Genomic DNA, 20,911 nt, shown 5'->3' on the forward strand with positions numbered 1-20,911 from the left:
TAAGCGTCAGATAAGATCAATCAAACCCAAAGGCAGAGCAGCAGCTTTAAGGAGTCAGGTTCACATCAGCTGGAACATGTTACTGTAGCAGCCTGACTTTCTGAGGATCCTTTATTCTGCCACCATGCAGCCTATGAATCACTGGAAACGGCTGGTGATGTCGGTCTGCGTTACATCTCCAGGTTCCCTCTCTGATGGAGGACTCAGATCGGTTCTCCCATCCGACATTGACATCAATCTCTCACCCTGCTGTGTGTGTGTGTGTGTGTGTGTGTGTGTGTGTGTGTGTGTGTGTGTGTGTGTGCCACATCATTTGAAGGCATCCGGTGCGGGATGGTAAGGGTGGGGGGCGGGATGTCTGGGTGAGGAACACAGCTACAGGCATCTGTTAATATTCAGCGTGGACACACACTGACATTCGCATCACATTTATCCATCTGCGCCTTCTTCTCTGTATTTTTATTCTCAGAAGCTGACGTTTATCAGCCCTTTTTCCCCCCCGTGCGTAAAAATGGGTAAAGATGGATAAACCGACAGATCTGAATTATCTAGCGGATCAAAGCTGCACATTTTTGGAGTTATTAATATGTTCCTCATGGCCTGTGGCCTAGATACGTCTCAGTTTATATCCAGATGATGAAAACGGGGGAGCTGTTTTCTTAAAATGGCAGAGATGGATTTAAAAACAGTCACGTCGACGATGGAAGCTTTGGTTCGCATCAGTGTGAGTACAAGTGTTTTCTCTGTTGTCGCTGCCTGCACATCTAAAACGCACCTTTATGATTATAATGGCTTCATCCTGTATTTTTAGTTGGAGAGCATCATTAACGGTGTGTGGATGTCACGTCTCGTGTTTCACGTTCCGGACAAAATGGCCTATATTCCGACATTTTTTAAAATTCTGCATCCAGAACAAAAACCTCCGAGTAAAAACAACCGGAATAAGCCTACATATAAATATCGATACAAACACTGGTTGTCCCATATTCCTGTTGTAGAAAATGAATGGTTGTGTTTCCTGGTGTAATGGAGGTCCTGGATGGAGCGCCTCTTTCAGTGGGCTACAACGAATCATCTGCTCTCTTTGATTAGATATGTTAGATATGCGAGGCTGTTCTGAAGTGTTACAAATATTAAAGCAGTAAACAAGCAGACTTGAAATCACAGGTTTTCATTTTGTCTTCTTTTCACTGGATGCTCGTTTCCATGGAGACGGGATGCAGGAGTTTGGGGTGCTGGTGCTGAGGCAGGGAGGGAGGAGAAGTGTGTGTGTGTGTGTGTGTAGATTCGTGCGTAAAGCATTGGTCGTTATTTGGTGAAGAAGTGATATGAATGACTGACAGTGGTCTGTGGTGGGTCGACTACAGGTTTCCACATGCACCATAGCTTCTTCTCATGCTGCTGCGTTCACAGGGGAGGGAGGAGGGGTGGCTCTCGATGTTAGTGCCTCAAACCCCTCCCTTCTTTTTTTTTTCATCCAAGAGGCAGCGCTCTCTTGATGCTGGGGAAACGTGCACGTAGTCTGCTCTGCTGCCATGGCGCCCAGATTCCAGGTGAAGGTAAGGATGCGCTGTCCGCTGCGGCGCGTTTTCACGCCGGCCTCCGCATTTAGCAGTGCGCATCCATCCGCTTTCAGACGCATAACGCGGGCCTGCAGTGTGCTGTGGTGTTTACAGTGTGCTGGAGGCGCAAATGTCGCCTGGATTTGCGACAGGAGGAGGAAAAAGACAGGCCGGAGTTGACATTGGAGAATGACACAGAGGGAGCAGCCTCATGCAGCCCCACTGGGAAACTGTATCGTTTAATATAACGTGTCTGTAAACTGGGAAGACATTGATTAATTGCTAAGTTACCTTGTGTGTATCAGTCTTATGCATTTGTGGGACTTCATGTCCCTCTAAAATTGACATGCAGCGATTGTACATGTGCATGATCTCCTGCATATCATCCTGATTCTGCAGAAACAGTGGTGGTTTGAGTTGCTGATGCTGCATCACATCTCAACACATCACAGCAGTGACAAAATCTCCAAATCCCCTCTGCAGCACAGTCCGTCACTTTGTCTCCCCCTGGTTTCTGAAGTGAACTCATTGTGTCAGTGGTGCTGCAACAGTTTTGATTTCAGGTTGAGGTTGTGTGTCAAGGGCATCCATGAGTCAAAATAAACCATAAGAAATTACATGTACTCCTCAGGCTGCACTGGAAAATTCAATGAATGGACACAAGTCAACGCCTTGTTTCTCTATGACATACAGAAGTTGTAGTTGTGAAATCACAAGCTTCTGCAACAGCCACCGTGTCCTTTCCAGTCAAATCCGTGTCCTTGAGCGGGTCAGTGACACGCTAACTGCTCTCGAGTCACTCGTCCCATCAGCTCTGACCCCTGTGGTTACACAAGAAGACGCTGGTTCAGCACTGAAGTAAAGAAACAAACTCACCATCCTCAAACTGTGCTCACACGTGCACTCACATAGCAGCTGCTTGTGCTTAGATTTGCTCTGTTTGTGCTCAGACTGTGCGCTCGCACTCAGATATTTTGTATTTGCAGAGGAAATCTAAGCACAAGCTGGGGCTATTTGAGGTTTTGAGGGAGAACTCTACAAAATTCTGAACATGAGTCATAAATCCTGCTCTCAAAATGAAAGACCACACTCTTGAAGAAAGATTGGAAAAGCCCCACTCATGTTGCAGGTTGTTGATTGAAGGGATGGACTGTGTGCAGTGGTTGAATAATTAACGCTCTGTCTTTATCTATATTTAAGAAGACTGATGCCTGCTGTCAACTTGTCTGAGACACGTTTTCCCTTCACCCCGTCCCTCTCTCTCAATTCATCTCTGTCTCCTATGACACTGAATCTTTTAGCAGTGCACCTGGATATAGGGACCTCTGTACTTTTCTGGTTCTGGTTCTGTTGAGCTCAAAATTACGAGTTCTTGGTTTTGTGTGTCTGGTCAGATTCATTCTTTTTTAATTAGAGGGATTCATATTCATTCATTTCTTGTCCAGCTGCTTCTTTGGAGCCTGCAACTCTAATGGTGCACATTTGTTATTCTTAGTATATCACTAATGTGGTGCTGAAGTTTTAATACCTCAGGCTAATAACCTTGTTTTCATCTGCGTTTGTTTGTTGGAACTTAGTAGAGGGATGCGCTATGTGTCATGAAGGAACCCTTTAAGTTTAGATGCAGATCTGGGTCGGGGTCGGTTCCAGGACTTTTCTTCCCACTGTCTCTAACATTGAGAGATAAGGCATTTTTTACAGTCGTCAATTTCCCCATTTTCCCAGGACACAATGCAACGATGTAGATAAAAAACAGGCATAATTAAGGGACTGATATCTATGAGTGTGTGCACTTTGGTGCAGCTTAATCTAATTAAAGGGACTGTTAGGCCTTGGCAGAGGTATGCACTCAACTGACATTTGCATAAGAGGTGAAACGTGGTTTAGTCTAACTTGTTTCCTCTTTTCCTTCCACAGTCTAACATGAGGAGCCTGGAGCACGAGCTGCATTGTCCCGTGTGTAAGGAAATCGTCAAACAGCCCGTGGTCCTGCCATGCCAGCACAGCGTCTGCCTCATGTGTGCCTCCGAGGTCTTGGTGGCAAGTGGCTACCCGCTTCCAGAGCTTCCCCCAGAGCCCAACTCCCCAGCCTCCACACCCAACACCCGCTCGCCCCGCCAGGCACGCAGGCCTACGCCTAAAGCTGAGCAGCGACCAATTGACCGCGTGCTGCGATCAGGTGAGGTCACAGAGATTGAAAAGCATTTTTTGGTGTGATTGCATTCATGTTAGTTTGTCAAACCATCATCAATATCTTTGTCATTGTCTGTGTCTGCTCACAACTTGCTTTCCTTATTCTTGGATTAAGGCCCCCACCCACCGTCGCCATCCATGCCTCGGTCCCCGGGATACGGAACACATGGGGGGCGACGCCGCAAGGAGGGCCCAGCCCTGGTGATGATGTTCCCCTGTGTCCCCTGCGGCCGAGACGTGGAGCTGGGAGAGAAGGGTCTGACCGACTGTCTGCGCAACCTCACTTTGGAGCGTATAGTTGAGAGGTGGGCACACACACACACACACACACACACACACACACACACACACACACACACACACACACACACACACACACACACACACACACACACACACACACACACACACACACACACACACAGTGGTATTGACAGTTTGGGGCCAATTGAAATGACGACTTGGTCCGAACAACAGAAGGTGGGAGTTCAGTCCCGAGCTGAGTTGTTCAGGAATCCTGCAGAGCATGCACTGCAACACACCGTAGCTAAACTCGCTGACTGTGCGTTTCCACTGTCTTGTAGCTTTGTGGTCACTTTATCACCTATTCAATAGTGGTTGTCTCATTCTTTCGCACTAGACATTTTTGCCCTTTAGTGTTTTCACACCATTACATTTGGCCTTTTGCTGTTTTTCCCTCATGAAACATTACAGTTTAATGTTTTTTTTGCAGTTTTTGTTTCTGACAGTATGTTTGGCAGTCCCTTCTTGATATAATAAGTCGTTTAATCGCAGCTGCATGACTAAAGATATAAGAATATTTGTGTTATTTCTTCCTACACCTCCACCAGATACAGACACACAGTAAGCCTGGGCAGCGTGGCTGTTATGTGCCAGTTCTGTAAGCCTCCTCAAGCTCTGGAGGCCACGAAGGGCTGCGCCGACTGCAGGTCCAATTTCTGCAACGAGTGTTTCAAGCTGTATCACCCATGGGGGACGCCACGGGCACAGCACGAGCACATTCAGCCTACACTCAACTTCAGACCAAAGGTAAGACAGGGAGGCACTAATGACTTTATTCAATATAAAACCTAGCTTTCATAGATGTAGGAGACTGAGCAGTCCATAAAATAAGTTATTATTATTATTATTATCATCATACATATAACAACAGTAAATATTGTTCATGTTTAACTTGTCTCTCCTCCTCAGGTTCTGACTTGTCCCGAGCACGACCAGGAGAAGCTGCAGTTCTACTGTCGGTCATGTCAGCGGCTGCTCTGCCCTCTCTGCAAACTGCGCCGCATCCACACCGGACACAAAATACTCCCTGTGGCCCAGGCTTACCAAGCCCTGAAGGTACGACTCTGAATCTGATATCAACCCAACTCGTTTTCACTGAATATCCTGCAGAATGAATAAAATGCATAAACAAAAGTAAGATTGAAGTTCGTAGTTATATGAATGACCCATAGGAAAATCTCGGCTCAGGGCACGGTCACACATATGCACACACCTGCAGATTGGTTTCGCAGTAGGAAGTGGATGTTTTATTCTCGTCCTCACTCGCACAGATTGGAAGTAAACGGGAGGCAAAGGTTTGCCACTGATGCGTTTTGCGTATGTGTGATCTCGCCCTTATACTCATCATTTAGCTTTCAGTGTATCAGAGACAAACCACATGTAGATCAGTGAACTACATGGTCCAATGCAGAGTTCATGTGATGACGTGTGTGACAAGCTGTCTGCTGTGTACTTGTCGTTTGACAGGAGAAGATTACAAAAGAGATGAACTACATTCTGTCCAACCAGGACACAGTTCTGGCTCAGATTACCCAGCTGGAGAGTGGCATCACACAGACCGAGGTGATTAATACTTATAGGATTGACAAAATGTTGAAGAGGTTCCTGTCTGTTGATTTATACCAAACACACTTTTGTGGAGTATTTCTCCATGTTAATTTAAGTTTAAAGACGTCCTGGTCCCTGTTTTCTTTTTGAACCCAGATTAACTCCAAAATGTTATTCTTTCCTCCATAGGTTCAGTTGTTTTTGAGCAATCCCTCTGACTGACAGACAAACAAACTAGATTGGCACTCAGTCAACACAAACCTCCATCAAGGCCCAAATGTCCCTTTAAATTCAATCAAGCTACATCAAATTACACACACTCAGTTTCCTAAGCAGGCCTGATTATTTTCATTAAGATTCATGAATTATTCCCTCAGAAATGGGTGAAAATGTTAAGCCCCGTTGTTCAAATGTTTGCTAACACCTCATGGTGCCATGTTCCATCTGTCTACCAGGCTTTGCGGAAATCTATTCAGTTGTTTCCATGTAATCCTGATAAACTTAAACTAAACAACCATCAAACCAACTAACGGACAGCGGTGAAAACAAAACCTCAGTGGCAGAGGAAATGAAAACACATTTCATCTGTTTCTGTGCACTTCAAACACAAATCTTCTCACAGAAAAAGCCTTGAAGGAATCCACATCACTCAAATGCATCAGTTAGCAGCATCTGGCTGTTATAGTCTTCAGATGCTTGAACCCGTCTGTGTCATTCATCACCAGGTAAACAGCGTGTCAGCCCGAGAGCAGCTGGCTCAGAGCATCAGGGATCTGACCGCCGCTCTGGCTGAGCGCCACGCTTCCCTCACCCAGGCTCTGGAGGTGGCCCGGCAGAAACGAGGCGAGGCGCTGGCTGCTCAAGTGGCAGAGAGACGGGGGTTGATGGAACACGCGGGGCTCATGGCGTTCACCCAGGAGCTCCTGAAAGAGTCAGACCAGCCCTGCTTTGTGCAGGCTGCTCGCCAGACTCATAACAGGTTCTCCGTTTGTTTCTGTTCGGGGATTATTTATGTCTTGTTTTGTAAAATGTTGTTTTGTTTTTTCTGAACACGACAGTTCAACAGGTTTAAGATCATTTTACACAAATAAAAGGATATTTCTATAACCTGTCTTTAGGAGAAATGAAGGGAGTGGGTGCTGGAAGTTGAAAAGTACTGAGAGAAATATTTATGTGTTGGTTTATTTCATGGAATTTGATAATGTTGAGACAAATACAGAATGATGTCAGCCTTATCTTTTAAAAATAATCATACTCTAGTTATCAGTCATCCTCCCACACAGCCTGATGAAAGCATCATGTGAACACCCCTCCTTTATTCTTCTAACACTGCTCCCCCTGTTTCCCTCTGCACCAGGTTGAGTAAAGCTATTGAGAATCTCCAGCATTTCAGTCTGGCTGCCGATCCATCATTCAGACACTTCCAGCTGGACGTCTCCAAAGAACTCAAACTCCTGACGGAGCTGAACTTCATCCAGGGTGAGGAGGGGAGTGTGGATGGAGCTTTTAATGACTTCCTATCGCTACAATGTGTTTGTTTGAAATATAATCAACTCTGCTACGGATACGCTGGCGTCTGCACTACCCTGGAGTTTTAGAGCTTCTTAAACTGAGATGTGTAGAAGCGCTGCTGGCCTCGTTTTAGTTTGAAAACGTCGGGGCAGCGTTTTAGTCTGAATGGGCAGAAACTGACATGTACTACGACGTAGACAATCACAAACGCTTGCTAGTGGTTACGGGATATACGTTTTCAGGGGCATTAGTATGGATGAAAACTCACTCTGTGTAATGAAGCTTTAATGCCGTGAAATCTAGTCACAGAATGTGATAAAAAGGAAAACGGTTGAACAGCTATGACTTTTACTTGAGCATTTTTACTAACAGAGACTATTTATCACAGCGCCCCTGGCCCCAGTGATTGACACCCAGCGTACTTTGGCCTACGACCAGCTCTTTCTGTGCTGGCGACTGCCCCAAGACTCTGCGCCCGCCTGGCACTTCTCCGTGGAGTATCGCCGTCGCGGCGTGGTGCCGGGAGGAGCGTCCAGAGGCGGGTTCAGAGGAGGGTTGGCCGCCGCCCGCTGGGGCTGGCAGCGTCTGGACGAAGTGAGCGGGTCCAGCGCTGTGATTGACAGGCTGGAGATGGACAGCGTGTACGTGCTGCGCGTGAGAGGCTGCAACAAGGCGGGATACGGGGAGTACAGCGAGGAGGTGTACCTGCACACCCCACCTGCACCAGGTGAGAGTGCACGCTGAACTTTTCTGTCAGCCTCATTAACAAGTTGACAGAAACAGTTTGACTTTGCCACAGGGGAAGTCACCCAAACCACAGATGGGTATTAAAAAAAAGGTAAATCTCTGCCCTAGTTTGACAGTTCCCCTGTTAACAAGATGTGAAGAGCACTTTGAGATGTGAAATATTGATGTGAAAAGAAAAAGGGAAATGAGAAAGAGTAGAAGGATTCTTACATCATGAAATGAAATTATTACAGTTAAGTCATGAATATTTGGTGTGTATAGAGTCGCCTCTTTTTCATTTATGAGCTTTGGGTTAGAAATCTTCAAAACATGGGACAGGTTTCAGAAGCAGCAACACATGAGGACAACAAACAGCATTTGGTTCACCTGAATCCTCTCATTCCTCAAGGGAATTGTGGTCTCTGTTTCAAAAGAACTACAAACAAAGGTTTGGTAAGTTCAAGTCCATATGTAAAATGTCATGGATGATTACAGTTTGCATCATTTTTCTCTTCTGTTTAAAATAATTCTTGCAAACGTTGGTGTTTATTTATTTATTTATCTGCACATGTTCATTACCTCAATAGACTTCTTTTTTAGTGCTGTTGTTGAATTTGATTTTGTGCAATTAACTTTGTGATTATAATCCTATTCTTACATTTTGAAAGATGACCAAAACTTTGAAAGTAAGACCCAAAAAGTTATGATGAAGTAGAATTATCCTTCGACAACGTCAGACGATTCATCCCTCACCTGCATCAAGTCTTTTTTTTTAATACAGATTTCTTTTTATATTTTCCAAAACAAATGTGGAGGAATCTTCGGTTATTTCTGGTTGATGACATAAAAGCACTTTAATCAAAGTGTATGAGAGCTCCACAAAAAAAGAAAGATTCTCACAGCTGCAGTCGCTGTCATCCAGGAGCCATTCATCTCCTCACACCTGCATTTATTTATCAGTCACAATAAAAAGCATTGTGAAACTCTTAATAATTCATTCTCTTTCTTTTCTGCCCATCCCCATCTTCTTTTTCAGTTGTTTCCCCACCTGTCCTCACATCTCCTCACTTTCTTACTCTTTATTCCCTCATCTCTCTCTCATGCATCATTTCCATTTCACAGCTTTGTACTTGTCATCCTCTTCTGCGCTACATCCACGCTGCCAACCTACACACCTCCTATGGAACGTAAGAAGTGCATTCATGTCCCTCGACCGCCCCTCTTTTCTCCCATGATTCTCTGCTCCTCTCCTCTCTCAGTTTGTGGTCATCCCATGCATCCTCCGCCCACTCACCCCTCTGTCTCCTTATAACAAGATCTGTGCGAGCACCGATGATGAGGTTTGCAGTTTGTTAAGACCTGAGGCTTAACAACATGGATCGCATTGAGATCCAGGGCTTTTTAAATGGTGAAGTTGTTGAATTCCTTGTGTCTGTATTTCAAGACCATTTGTTTCCTTCCTGCTGTTGCGAATGTTCCCTCTCTCTTGAAGGAGAGTGCTGTTTCTTTGCTTGACCTTCTCTATTTTACTCCCTGAGTCATCACTGTATAGGTCAGTGTGCTTGTCTCTCCCAGTGCTGGTGGGAGGACGTGCATGCTTGCTCTCCGTTTCCTCTTTCCTCAGTCTCTCCCATTGGCTGTAAATAAAGATGGACGACGCGCCTCTGTCTCCTCCCGTTGTACAGAAACATCCCGGATACTGTCATCTTTTGCTTTTTGATCAGAAGGGATCTGCGTAGTAGTGATCGAGACGCAGTATCTAGATCCTGCCGTCACACGCACCCAACCAGTCACAGGTTCTCAGCGGTCAATCATGACGTTTCACTCAGTCTTTATAACATTAAATAATTAATTAAAACTAAAATAAACCGGTGGCTGAGTGTGTTCCTGGGAAAGTATAAGTCTTTACAGTATATCATCCATTTTTATGCACCAGCTAGTTTGCTGTAAGATGTGACAGTCATCTTAGCATAGGGTTCAAAGGTGACGTCATAGGCTTTCACAATAAAACACTTTGTGACTGACTAGGTTAGACTAACGTGAGTCACAGGTTGAAAGTTTTTTTCGGATTTCTTCAGAAAAAAGCACGGTTTGGCTCATTTTTACTGTGGATTTACACAGATATATTTTTTACCCATTACACCACTTTCTTGCGGGTTACTCCACCTGGTGTCGGACTCTACATCAGGGAATGATCTGGGATGTGGCTTGACATTTGGGGATCAGTCATCTCTCGTCTCTCTTTATTTACAGTCTATGGTCTTTCCTCTCAATCGTTTATTATTCTCCTAGTTTCTCCTCGCTGCTTTCTGACTGTAAATTTGCACCACTTTCCCTCCACTGCCTCCTAAACCTCTATACATCATTTCTGAATGCACCTGCGTCTCTGTCTTGTCTTTGACCTCACGTCTTCTTCCCTTCTTTCCGTTTCTGTGGTGTCCCCCATCACAGTGCTCAACTTCTATCTGGATTCTCGTTGGGGTCTCCATGCCGACCGGCTGGTGGTCAGTAAAGAGCAGCGCGGGGCTCGCAGCGTCCCCGGCCTCTCTCTGCTGCAGGCCGCTGACCACGCCCTCACTTCCTGTCACCTGACTTCGGACCTTCTGGTCGGGGATGTAGCTATCACACAGGGACGTCACTACTGGGCATGCTCAGTGGAGCCGGGCTCTTACTTAGTAAAGGTAAGTAAATTCTAGTTGTATATTTTACATACGTATGAGTTGTTTTGAGTGTACAGTATAACAACAAGTGAATAAGTAGCAAAATATGTTTTTCTTCCTTTTGACCTGGTTTTAGCTCTGATAAAAATACTTGTACTCGACAACATTGTAGAAAATAAACGAGAGATCAGTTAGTAATGTGAACATTTTCAATAAAACAAATAAAATATGAATTACCAATTGATTGTTTTTCTCTTTTGAACAGGTGGGAGTCGGTTTGGAATCTAAACTGCAGGAATGGTTTCACCTTCCTCAAGACATGGCCAGTCCACGGTGAGTAGTCGTAATATGAAGTAGTAAATAATGAACACAAATAAAGGAAATAGCTGAATGTTATAGTCCAGTCAAGTGTGGAGAGGCTTGGATGATTTGGAAACACTGAGATTATAATTTGGTTTTAAATTAAATCGTATCTGTGAAGCTATGAACTCAGCCGACTGCAGAAGCGACTGAATAAAGGAGACCGAGCCTTATTTATTTCTCTGCAGCTACGACCCAGACAGTGGTCATGACAGTGGAGCAGAGGATGCACTGGACTCCGCTCCACCATTCTGCTTCCTCACTATGGGGATGGGTAAAATCTACCTGCCTCAGCACAGCTATCACCACCACAGCAATCAAGGGAACGGTATCCGGGACCCCATCACCAACGGCAACAGCCCCTCCTCACCCACAGGCCTCACCTACCCTCTGCCGCCCCGGCTGGGAGTGTGCCTTGACTTTGAGAAGGGTCGCGTCACCTTCTACGATGCCCATTCCCTGCGCCCCCTGTGGGAGGGTCACGTGGATTGCTCTGGCCCGGTGTGTCCAGCTTTCTGTTTCATTGGTGGAGGCGCCCTGCAGCTGCAGGAGCTGGTGGCCAATCGCAACGCAGATCAGACTCCGGTCAGAAGGGTGACCATCCAACCCCGTGTCTCTAACTCAAACAACAATTGATGCCTGATCTGAGGTTATATGGTTATTTGGAATGTAATTGGTAATCGTGAAGTATTTACTCAGCTAGAGCGGAAGGTTAGACATCTCAGCGATTTTGTTTCGTATTTAATTTTCTTTTTACGAGAAAATGTTTCTATAGCAACAAATATGCAATGTAATTAAGTTTCTTACATTTTTGTTATGAGTGGTTTTGCAAGAAGTATTGCTTAAGTAGTGTTGGAATATCCAGCACTTGATCTGTAATTATATCTTTGATGCTTGCACTTAGCGGCTATATTGCATATGTTTATAAAGCTAATGTAGATACAGCACCTCACTATCAGTTAACTTTACTATAGAAGCTTTTACTCTGTCACTTCATGTCCTTAATGCTTAAAGCTTCACATATGTTCGATTTATATAGATATATGATTCAATTGTGAGTAGAAAAAGGTCCTGAATATTTTATTGCAGCCGTGACTTAATTTTCACAGTCGTGAAACCAAAGTGGTATTGTCTTCATGAGATGTAAATGCGGTAAATTAGAGGTAGAGAGGAACAATGAGGCAATACTGTAATTAGAAGCAATTATACCTCTGCTGCATATAATCAGTAGTTTCCACAGTCCTGTTTGTGCATCGCTATTTTGCTTTTTAAATTAACAAGTGAATGTGTGTGTGTGTGTGTGTGTGTGTGTGTGGTTGGACTGATTCATTGTCTGACGGCAAAAAGTTGTTTCCTTTTTCTTAACCTTGCTTGATTTTAAGTAAATGAGCAGCGCTTCTTTTGATCAGCAGATTAAATCCATGTAAACTTCACCTGCTGGCAGAATGTTTGCAAAAGAAAAACGGATCAAGGAAATGAACACTGAATAAATACAAACTGTTTAAAATACAAAAACACCTTCTGTTTCTTCCTGTTTGTTTGTTCGGGGGAAATTCAATCTGAGTCATCCAGTATTTCACCTGTAGGAATCATTGCTGTTGTTTCACCACTAGGGTGCAGCAGCACATCGCCACAGCAGCTCCCACCTCATCACCCACTGCAGCAGCTGTGACGCTCAGGATATTTGTTTTCAGACAGATTCATTATTGAGCCAATTTTTCATTAAACATATTAGTTTGTCAGAGGACATTGGCAAACATAGATTTTAAAATGTGCTTTTAAGAAATGTAGAGCTGGAAAAAATTGTATACATTTCCAGATTTCTTTCATAAAACTTACAGATTTGATTCGATGCTTTTTTTCGAGCTGTTTTTTGTTTCCAATAGGATATTTCGTTTTTGTTTACATACTTGTCTTCAACATACTTGAACATAGATTTCCATATACATGTACTTAATAACTATATTTTAAGTGAGCATGAATATGTGAGCCTATATATACACATATATACACACACATATATAGTATTATATATGTATGTATATATAGCTATATTTACAGGAATAATATATAATAGGTCAAACTGTTATATACTGTATAACAGGCATAAAACACCTTTTCATTTACAATTACAAAAGTGTGTATATATATATTTCTTTTTTCCTTTTGTCCTAAGTGCCCCGATGGGCTAATAAAGTGCCCAGAACCCCACCATCAGTTAACTACAACTTAATTAATAATAATAATGATAACAATAAAACACATGACACATCCTACACATATGAAAAATCATGTCTGGTGATGAGATTCATGCTCAATGAAACACCTTGGGTGAGGGAGTGATGAATAGTAACAACCATCTGCTTTTGATCGAGAGCCTCACACCTCACACGTGTAGTTACTTAGCATTCCTTATGTAAATGTAATGCAAATCGCCTGAGTTTACCTTTTATGAGCTTCGATACGAAAAAAATCCACATATGTGTTTAATTGGACCCACATTCAAGGGGAAACTGTAGGAGGATTTGGGTTTGCCTAGACCACAGGGGGAAAATAAAAAATGTAGAAAAAAAGAGTAGAGAATCAAGAGAAGAAATGGAGCTTACAGCCTTGACACAAGCCAAGGTTCTTTTTTTAACGTCTTAATACGCACAGATAAAAATACTGCGTCCAAAGGGAGGTTTAGCTCTGATCCTTCATGATATAGATGCAGTGGAATGTACTGTAAAGCATGGATACAGCTCTGCACAGTGCTCCACCCACCCCCTTGTGCTCGCTGCACCTCTCTTCTTTAGTCCAAATCTGTAACAGATTGGGTTTAGTCTGACTGGAGGTATGCAGCCACAACACCACATGTAGGGGTCTGCATAATCCCTCCGCTGAGCATTAAGCGCACAGCATGGGCATTCTTTTAAAGACCAGGCAGGAATTACCAATACATAATCTCCATGATCATCATTTAGTATAGTTCAGAGGAAGAGGATCGGGGGGAGGGAATCATCTGAATTTATGAAGGGATCTCAGAGATATATTCATACAATCTGGGAGAAGCAGCGTGTGGTGCCATCTGGAGAACACATAGGACAGAGTCGTTCAGGACTCAACTGTCTTCAACAACATGGAGCTAAACCACATGTTTAAAAGACCTGATTTGTTTGTAATATATATATTTATTATGGGGAACCTGCTTAGTCGTATTTTCCTGAGTTCAAATTATTACCATGGATCTGTGTGGTTAAGGCCATCAGTAGGAATTAAAGAGGCGGGGGGGGGGGATTAAAATTGTGTTTCTAAATGTAAATTCCTTGTCAGACGGCTGCTACCTACACGTCATATCTGTGGAGCTTTTATTTGACTGAAGACGCAGACACATTATTAATCTTCATGAGAACAATCCTCGAGATCATGCTCACAAGAAATGACAAGTCTAATTTCCCTGTAATCCACTGCTCCTCCATATGTAACAGGTTATTTGCTGAAGGGATTGAATCACATCCACATCATTCTTTTCTTTTTTACTCTGTTTGCTCTGCTTTAAAATTCAATAACACCATGTTGATATCATTCGTCTGGACACTGCTGAAACATTTATATTTCTCTCTCTCGTCCATCCATCCAACCCACGGGCAACATCAATAATATACAACTTCCTGCTTTTATCGCATTGATAATCTGAATCGAGGTAGAAGGGAAAAACATCAATCAGCTAAATGTTGGCTAAGAGGATTTGAGGGACATAGCAGGGCCATCTTCCCTCATGATAATAAATGAGGGGTGACAGTAATGCTAGACTGAGCCCATATGGCTGCATACGTACTGTAACCCACTGCATTATGGGAGAAGACACAGGGCTAATTCAGTTTCAAATTTACACTCCGGTGCCATGTCCTCTTCTACTGCACTTTGTTTCTCTCTGTTTAATGATGCAATGAGTGCTGTGCATCGATCGGCCAGTTAATTAATCGTATAAATCAAACTGGATATACAGTTCATAATTAGACAAGTGTCCTGTGACATCGAAAGCTAATTTGAAATATACGTGTTTGCTTTCTTGCCAAGATGAGAAGACTTCCACCACTCTATTGTCTGTTTATTTAATAGAGCACATCTACAGCCTGCTGCTAGGTAGCTTAGCTTAGCATAAAGTCTTGAAACAATAGGGCACAGCTATCTTATCCGCATCTCTGAAGCTCATTCAATTACATGCTATATCTCATTGGTCTAATCTGTTCAAATAGGTCTTTTCTTATTGTTTCGATTGAGAGACTCCAAGTCGCCAGAGTTACATATTGTGTGTTTCATTGGAAGCTGTGATTATTTCCCTGCTGTTTCATATTTACTTAACAGACATGGGAGTGGTGTGGTTTTTTTCAACCAACTTTTGGCAAGAAAGCAAATAACCATAATTTCCAAAATGTCATAATACCACTTGAAAGCAGGCATAATTAATCATTTTGAAAACATTTAAGTAATTACTATTGTAAATCATCACCTGAATCTGTTGCCACCCTCAGCTTTTACGAGCTAATGGTGAGTAATAGTTTTTTAGTGCATGATGCAACAGGTGGCTGTAAAGGTGGCTGGTTATTAGCAGCCAGATATTTCATTCAGGAGTTGGCAGAGAATGAAAGCAGATGCAAAACAGGGTGGATAGTGCACTTACATTTGACAAGTAGCTGAAACTCAACTCCAAATGAATGGATGTGGTACAGAATGTCTAAATATGCAACGGTAAGTTAACACGTTCGCATATTACATCAAAAGGTGATGATATTTTGTGTTGAAAACTTGTTTCTACTGCTCCTAAGAGGCTAAAAACTGCTCAGGTTTAACGACAGTGGAGCTAAGAATGTGGTCATCCCATCGTTTAGAAATGATTTCATTCTGAACCCAAAGGAATGATTCGCTGGTTCAAAACAATAAAATCCTTCTTTTGGATCATGTGAAGTGGACTGAAATGTATTTCATAGCTTTTGGTCCTGAGGTGTAACTTTAAGGCTGGCGTAACTTCAGATATACTGTATGTTTTTACACTCTGCCTATAACTTAACAACTAGGATATTATTGTTTCCATAAAACCGAGGCGTGGAATAGTGTTTAAGCGAGACTAATGATAGAAGGTTCTTTGTACGGAGCACAGTGAGCAGGTGTGGGAGCGCTGCATGTGTGGTCAGAAACCAGGATTTCTGATCGAGCTTTACGTCGTATGTAACACATCCTGTCAGTCAGTCAGTCAGTCAGGTAGGCGGCGTATTTTTGAATGGTTTTCCTGCATGGTCAGACATGCTGAGTCAATAAGCCCTGCTCAGTTAAAATTCCAGGTCTCGGAGAAGTGAAAGGAAAAGTCAAATCAGAATGTCAACAGGGGATCCGTAAACCACACGTTTCCTGGACAGCCCTGTCAGGCCCAGCTGTGCATACATCATATAGCCGGCATGATATGTGTGTACAGTTAGAGAAAGAAATAAAAGACAGAACGAGTGAAGGAAAGAAATAAAGAAAGACAAAAACAGACACTCGCAGATGTACACATGGAGCGGGGGGGAGTTAGTATTTGATGTATGACAAGAGAAAAAGAAACCAAACAGCCCTCTGAAGTCTGACGACGCTGTGGTCCTATCTGTTACCGTGTCAGTGCTTCTCGACGGCCCACCCTGGCCTCCTCGTCTGTCTCTCCTCACCTTCCAGATGCTCGCCCAGTGAAGGGGTGAAAGGTTGGCAGGTGCCTGGGGGAGCAGCGAGGAGCCCTGGGGGTCAGATTTCTGAGAGGTCAAGCAGTTGCAGTCATGGGGTGGGAGGAGCGAGGAGGGGGCACAATATGGCTTGTTGTCCAGACTAGACTCGGAGATAGACAGGACCACAGAGCAGCAGTCTCACCTAATCAACTTCATTTACTGGCAATGACAGCCTGTGTCTGAGGTGGCCACAATCAGCTTTCAGGGTATTACCCACTGCCCACCACAAATCCATAATCCTTGAATCCTTGACCTTTTTTGCATTTTCAACATAAAGTCGCTGACGGTCGCAAAAGCATCAACAAATCTACACATGAATCTGTGCGTGATTTCAATCCTTAATCTATTTTAGCTGTAGTGTTTTATGGTTGATTGTCTTTATTGTCTTTAGTAATTTGTGATTGTGTTTTCTTATGTGTCATTGTGGTTAGTATTTTTAGTTTTTATTAAATTTGCCGTTGTGTGTTTTCCGTTGTGGTTTGTAATTTGTTGTTGTCTTCTCTGTTTTGCCATCTGATTGTGTTTTGTACTTCAGGACCACCGTACTTCATCTGAATGCCAAATCTAATCTGGTGGAACAACAAAGCATGTTGTCTATATAATGAGCGACCGAAGGCAACATCTCGTATAGACCCAGTGATGCGTTCATTTGTCGACCTAATGAGTTTTTCATGTGACTTCATGTTCAGTTTGGCGTGTTTGGCTTCCTAATGCATGTCCCTGCTTCTCATTGCATCGCTGAAATGAATCAATGAAGTTTGCAATGTAGACGCTGAAATCAATGTGTCATTGACGAGCGATGTTGTTTCCAGCTCCAGTGATCAGATTTAATGCACCCGAACAGTAGCTACCTCTCCCTACGACCAGTGTGCCAAAGATGTCTCAAAGCAAAATGATGCAGTGAGCAGATAACATTACGAGACAGAATTTCCCATCTCCCCCCCCATTGCCATCCATTATGTACACACAGGATGAGGTCAGTTTGTTCTAGTCTAGACATGTATCGCTACATCATCCGCCCCTCGCTGAGTACACGGCGCTGACCCACATTAATACGTTTATAATCGATACCTCCGCGGGTCCCGTGCGAGGACTCGCTTATCAGATGTTGGAGGAAATTGTGCAGTCCAATTTAAAATGGCCCCGGGGAAACTTTCATAACCGTGTGCCAATTAGTTCCACTGTCAATAATGCTAATGCTAAAGGACATTATGGTCTGGGGTGAGAGGAGCGGAGGGATAGACGGAGGAGGGAGACATCATCAAGCTCAAACCACTGTTAATGGCTGTTACACTGACAAGAGGCATTTGATCAGACACACACACACACACACTCATATACATTGTGGCTCTGTGGATGTGAGGGGGGTGTGTGTGCTATGGGGGCAGAATTACACAACCCATGAAGATAATAAGTAATGACGTCTTATAAAGGTCAACAAACAAAGCACTAGTGGGACAAATGCAGGCCGTGTGATGAGATTCATTAGGACAGCATTGAGAGCATGGAGAGCGAGAAAAGATGGGGTGAGGAGGGGTGAGGGCGAGGGGGCGCATTCCTCTGCTGTTTCACTGCGGCCGTCACAGCAGCACATGAAACAGGTGTGCGTCTGTACTCCGGGGCGCAGAGAGCAAGACAAGTGCTACTCTCACATGGTTCAGACTGGTCACACTTGACCACACTCTGACCTCAAAACCCCACTTGAGTGGCCCGAGACTTCATTAAGCTCGTCCCTAAAGTGGCGCAGGGGTCCCCACAACTATTATCTTGGCAATTTAACACAGCCGCTCGTCGTTCCTAAATGATCTTGACTCAAGGATATTTATGAGCCGCGCCCACGTCAATGCCAAAACCTTCAGGAGCCCTGCTTGGAATTTAGAGGCCCCCCGATGAGAAGCATCAACAGACTCCTCCGCCCTGATGCAGCTACTTTGATACGCACTCACCTCACCTGTCTGAGGAGCATCTTATTAAACTTACAAAGTCATCCTGCAAACACAACTCAGACCATATGAGCACAGAAAGCATTTAAAAAAGGGGAGGTGACTTATAAACTTTGAGTTACAATTGATTACTGTTCATTACTCTGAGACACCGACATAAACCTAATCCCTGAATGGTTGAATATTCAACTTGCTTGTCACAGAAGTGAACTCAAATTTACAAAAATCAACACTTGAGACCTGACTTTGACTTGACTTCCCTCTAATTTAACTTTACACATCATGTCCTGCCTCCTGCATGATCTACCCAGACACCACCCCTCCCCTGTTTGTTTGCTATTTCATTGTGTATCTGAATAATGTTTATACCTTGTACCGTGTAGAGTGCCACGTCTATTCAGTAATTTTTTATTACCTCGGCCAAGGAGGCTGTTTACACCCCTGTCCGTTTGCCTGCAGCATTTTAAAAAACCTACTGAATGACTTTCCACAAAACCTGGTTCAAAGATGGGCTAAGAGGGAACCTGTTCAATTTTGCAGAGGATCTGAAAAGGGGAGAATGTGGCCTTTTTTTAAATTTTCATCACTATCCCAGCATATATGCATCCCTTAGATTTTCAGAAAACCCAGGAAATTCATTCTGGCTCCAATTTCTTCTGAATTCCCCGTAATCAGTTTTTGAACATCTGAGGTGAGCTCAGGTTGACAAGCCTGAAAGATTTGAGCGGTCGTTTCATCAGCCGAACCACTCCTCATGAATCTGGCAGTCAACTTCCACGCTGGTTCTTTTCCAGGCCCAACTCTCAAAACAAAACCTGATTGTGAAAGATTTTGGGCCGCAGGCTCATTCCTCTCCGACAAGTATCAGATCTTACTCCTCCATCAGCGATATCCTGGAAGCTGTGGGACATGGTGACGCACTTTTAGTCACCCTTTCCTTTTCCCAAACATCTACACACTCACACACACCTAACGACAACATTACACACAGCTCTGTTCTGCAGCTCAGGAAACAGAGGGTTCCTGTTTTTGACTCCAAGCTCTATTGTTATCTTAAACACAGTACTTAACAGTACATGCTCTCTCTCTCTCCCCCTTCCCTCCTTCTGTCTGGCTCTCTCCACCCCTCACACTCTTATGATATTACACAATAATTATCCGGCCAAATCTCAATCCCTGTATAGCTCTTCAGTAGCACACATTCTTATCTGGACCTTTCACTCTGCTAATATTGACAAAGCCAGAGAGATAAGCGTCAACACAACTCTCCATTACCACTTTTCCTGTTTTATCTCTGCCTCTTATCTGTGCTCTCTGGCCCGAGTCACACACAGTCACTTCTATTCCTGCACTTGAGGATGAAGCATCTTCTCTGCCATCGCTCTCTGTCTTTGTCAATCTCTCTCACACACACGGCCTTCGTGAGTTTTACTCTGCAGACTCTGTGCTGTGGGAACCGAGGTGCTGCACGCAGTTGAAGGTGCTGAGGGGGAGATTGAAGAAAAGTCTGGATAAGCAACAGCTGGATTTAACACACCATTAAGGTCATTGGTTGTTCAAGCTGCACCTGCAAATCCCTCGATTTCACCCCCCCCTGTGTAAACCTCTCTCCCCCTGTCTGCTCCACTCCCTCCTCTCCTCTTTTCTCTGTTGCCATCTCTTCTTTCGTCCACATACTCAATCACCCCTTCGTTTTTGATTCCTGGTCCTCTCAGCTTTCTCTCTCTCTCTCTCTCTCTCTTGCCCTCAACTATGAACCAGAGATTAAAAAGTGTAAACATTTCAAATTACGATGATAGATTATAGATTATAGAGACCAAATATTATCATGGTTATCAGGTTTTTGGCAAAATTGTTCAAATGAACAGAAAATGCTCAAAATGTACGTTAAATATTTTTTATTGGAAAAACAATATTATGTGAAAGTTTTAAATTAGGTACAAACAACTTTTCTATGTTTTTATTTTCTTGTGTACCTCATTCTGACCTACCTGCTGCTGTAACAATTTAATCCCCCCGGTGTGTGGATCAATAAAGTTGTATCTTATCTTAATGTAGCACCATGTGGGCCTAACAGCATATCAAAAATTAACACTGAGGAAGGAGGGGAAAGAAGTGAAAGGCAAACTAAAATTTACTGGCATTGGAAAGGAAGTCAATCACTTTTGTAGTGGGTTTACCTGTGTTTTAAAAAAAGTAATTTACCTGCTAAATTTGGTGTAAAAGAGGTATTTCCCCCCTAAACTAAACGTTTTACCATAAACACTTTTTCTTTACCATAGTGCATCGTGAAACTGATAAATGTTTCATCCCTATGAACGCTCTGCCCAGCGTTTCTTATGATTCTTTATGAAAAATAACGGTTCCCG

At 43.5% G+C, this 20,911-nt stretch overlaps 1 protein-coding gene across 3 annotated transcripts; it reads left to right on the top strand.

Moving 5' to 3' along the window:
• Positions 1–342: 342 nt before the first annotated feature.
• trim46b (tripartite motif containing 46b) lies at positions 343–12,381 on the top strand. Of its 3 annotated transcripts, XM_069516292.1 has the most exons (13): positions 344–724; positions 1,483–1,559; positions 3,480–3,741; positions 3,871–4,060; positions 4,607–4,805; positions 4,968–5,114; positions 5,526–5,621; positions 6,332–6,585; positions 6,964–7,085; positions 7,507–7,845; positions 10,296–10,525; positions 10,770–10,837; positions 11,053–12,381. In XM_069516292.1, exons 2-13 carry the CDS (start codon positions 1,536–1,538, stop codon positions 11,498–11,500), a joined length of 2,379 nt encoding a protein of 792 aa, XP_069372393.1. In that variant the 5' UTR covers positions 344–724; positions 1,483–1,535; the 3' UTR covers positions 11,501–12,381. The 3 variants fall into 3 exon arrangements, with proteins under 3 accessions (XP_069372394.1, XP_069372393.1, XP_069372392.1); XM_069516291.1 differs by lacking the exon at positions 1,483–1,559 and having other exon boundaries at positions 345–724; XM_069516293.1 differs by lacking the exons at positions 1,483–1,559; positions 10,770–10,837; positions 11,053–12,381 and adding an exon at positions 8,881–9,031 and having other exon boundaries at positions 343–724; positions 10,296–10,496.
• The last annotated feature ends 8,530 nt before the right edge of the window (positions 12,382–20,911 follow it).

Source organism: Paralichthys olivaceus, chromosome 20 (genome assembly GCF_024713975.1).
Source record: "Paralichthys olivaceus isolate ysfri-2021 chromosome 20, ASM2471397v2, whole genome shotgun sequence".
In the NCBI taxonomy this organism is placed as follows: domain Eukaryota; kingdom Metazoa; phylum Chordata; class Actinopteri; order Pleuronectiformes; family Paralichthyidae; genus Paralichthys; species Paralichthys olivaceus.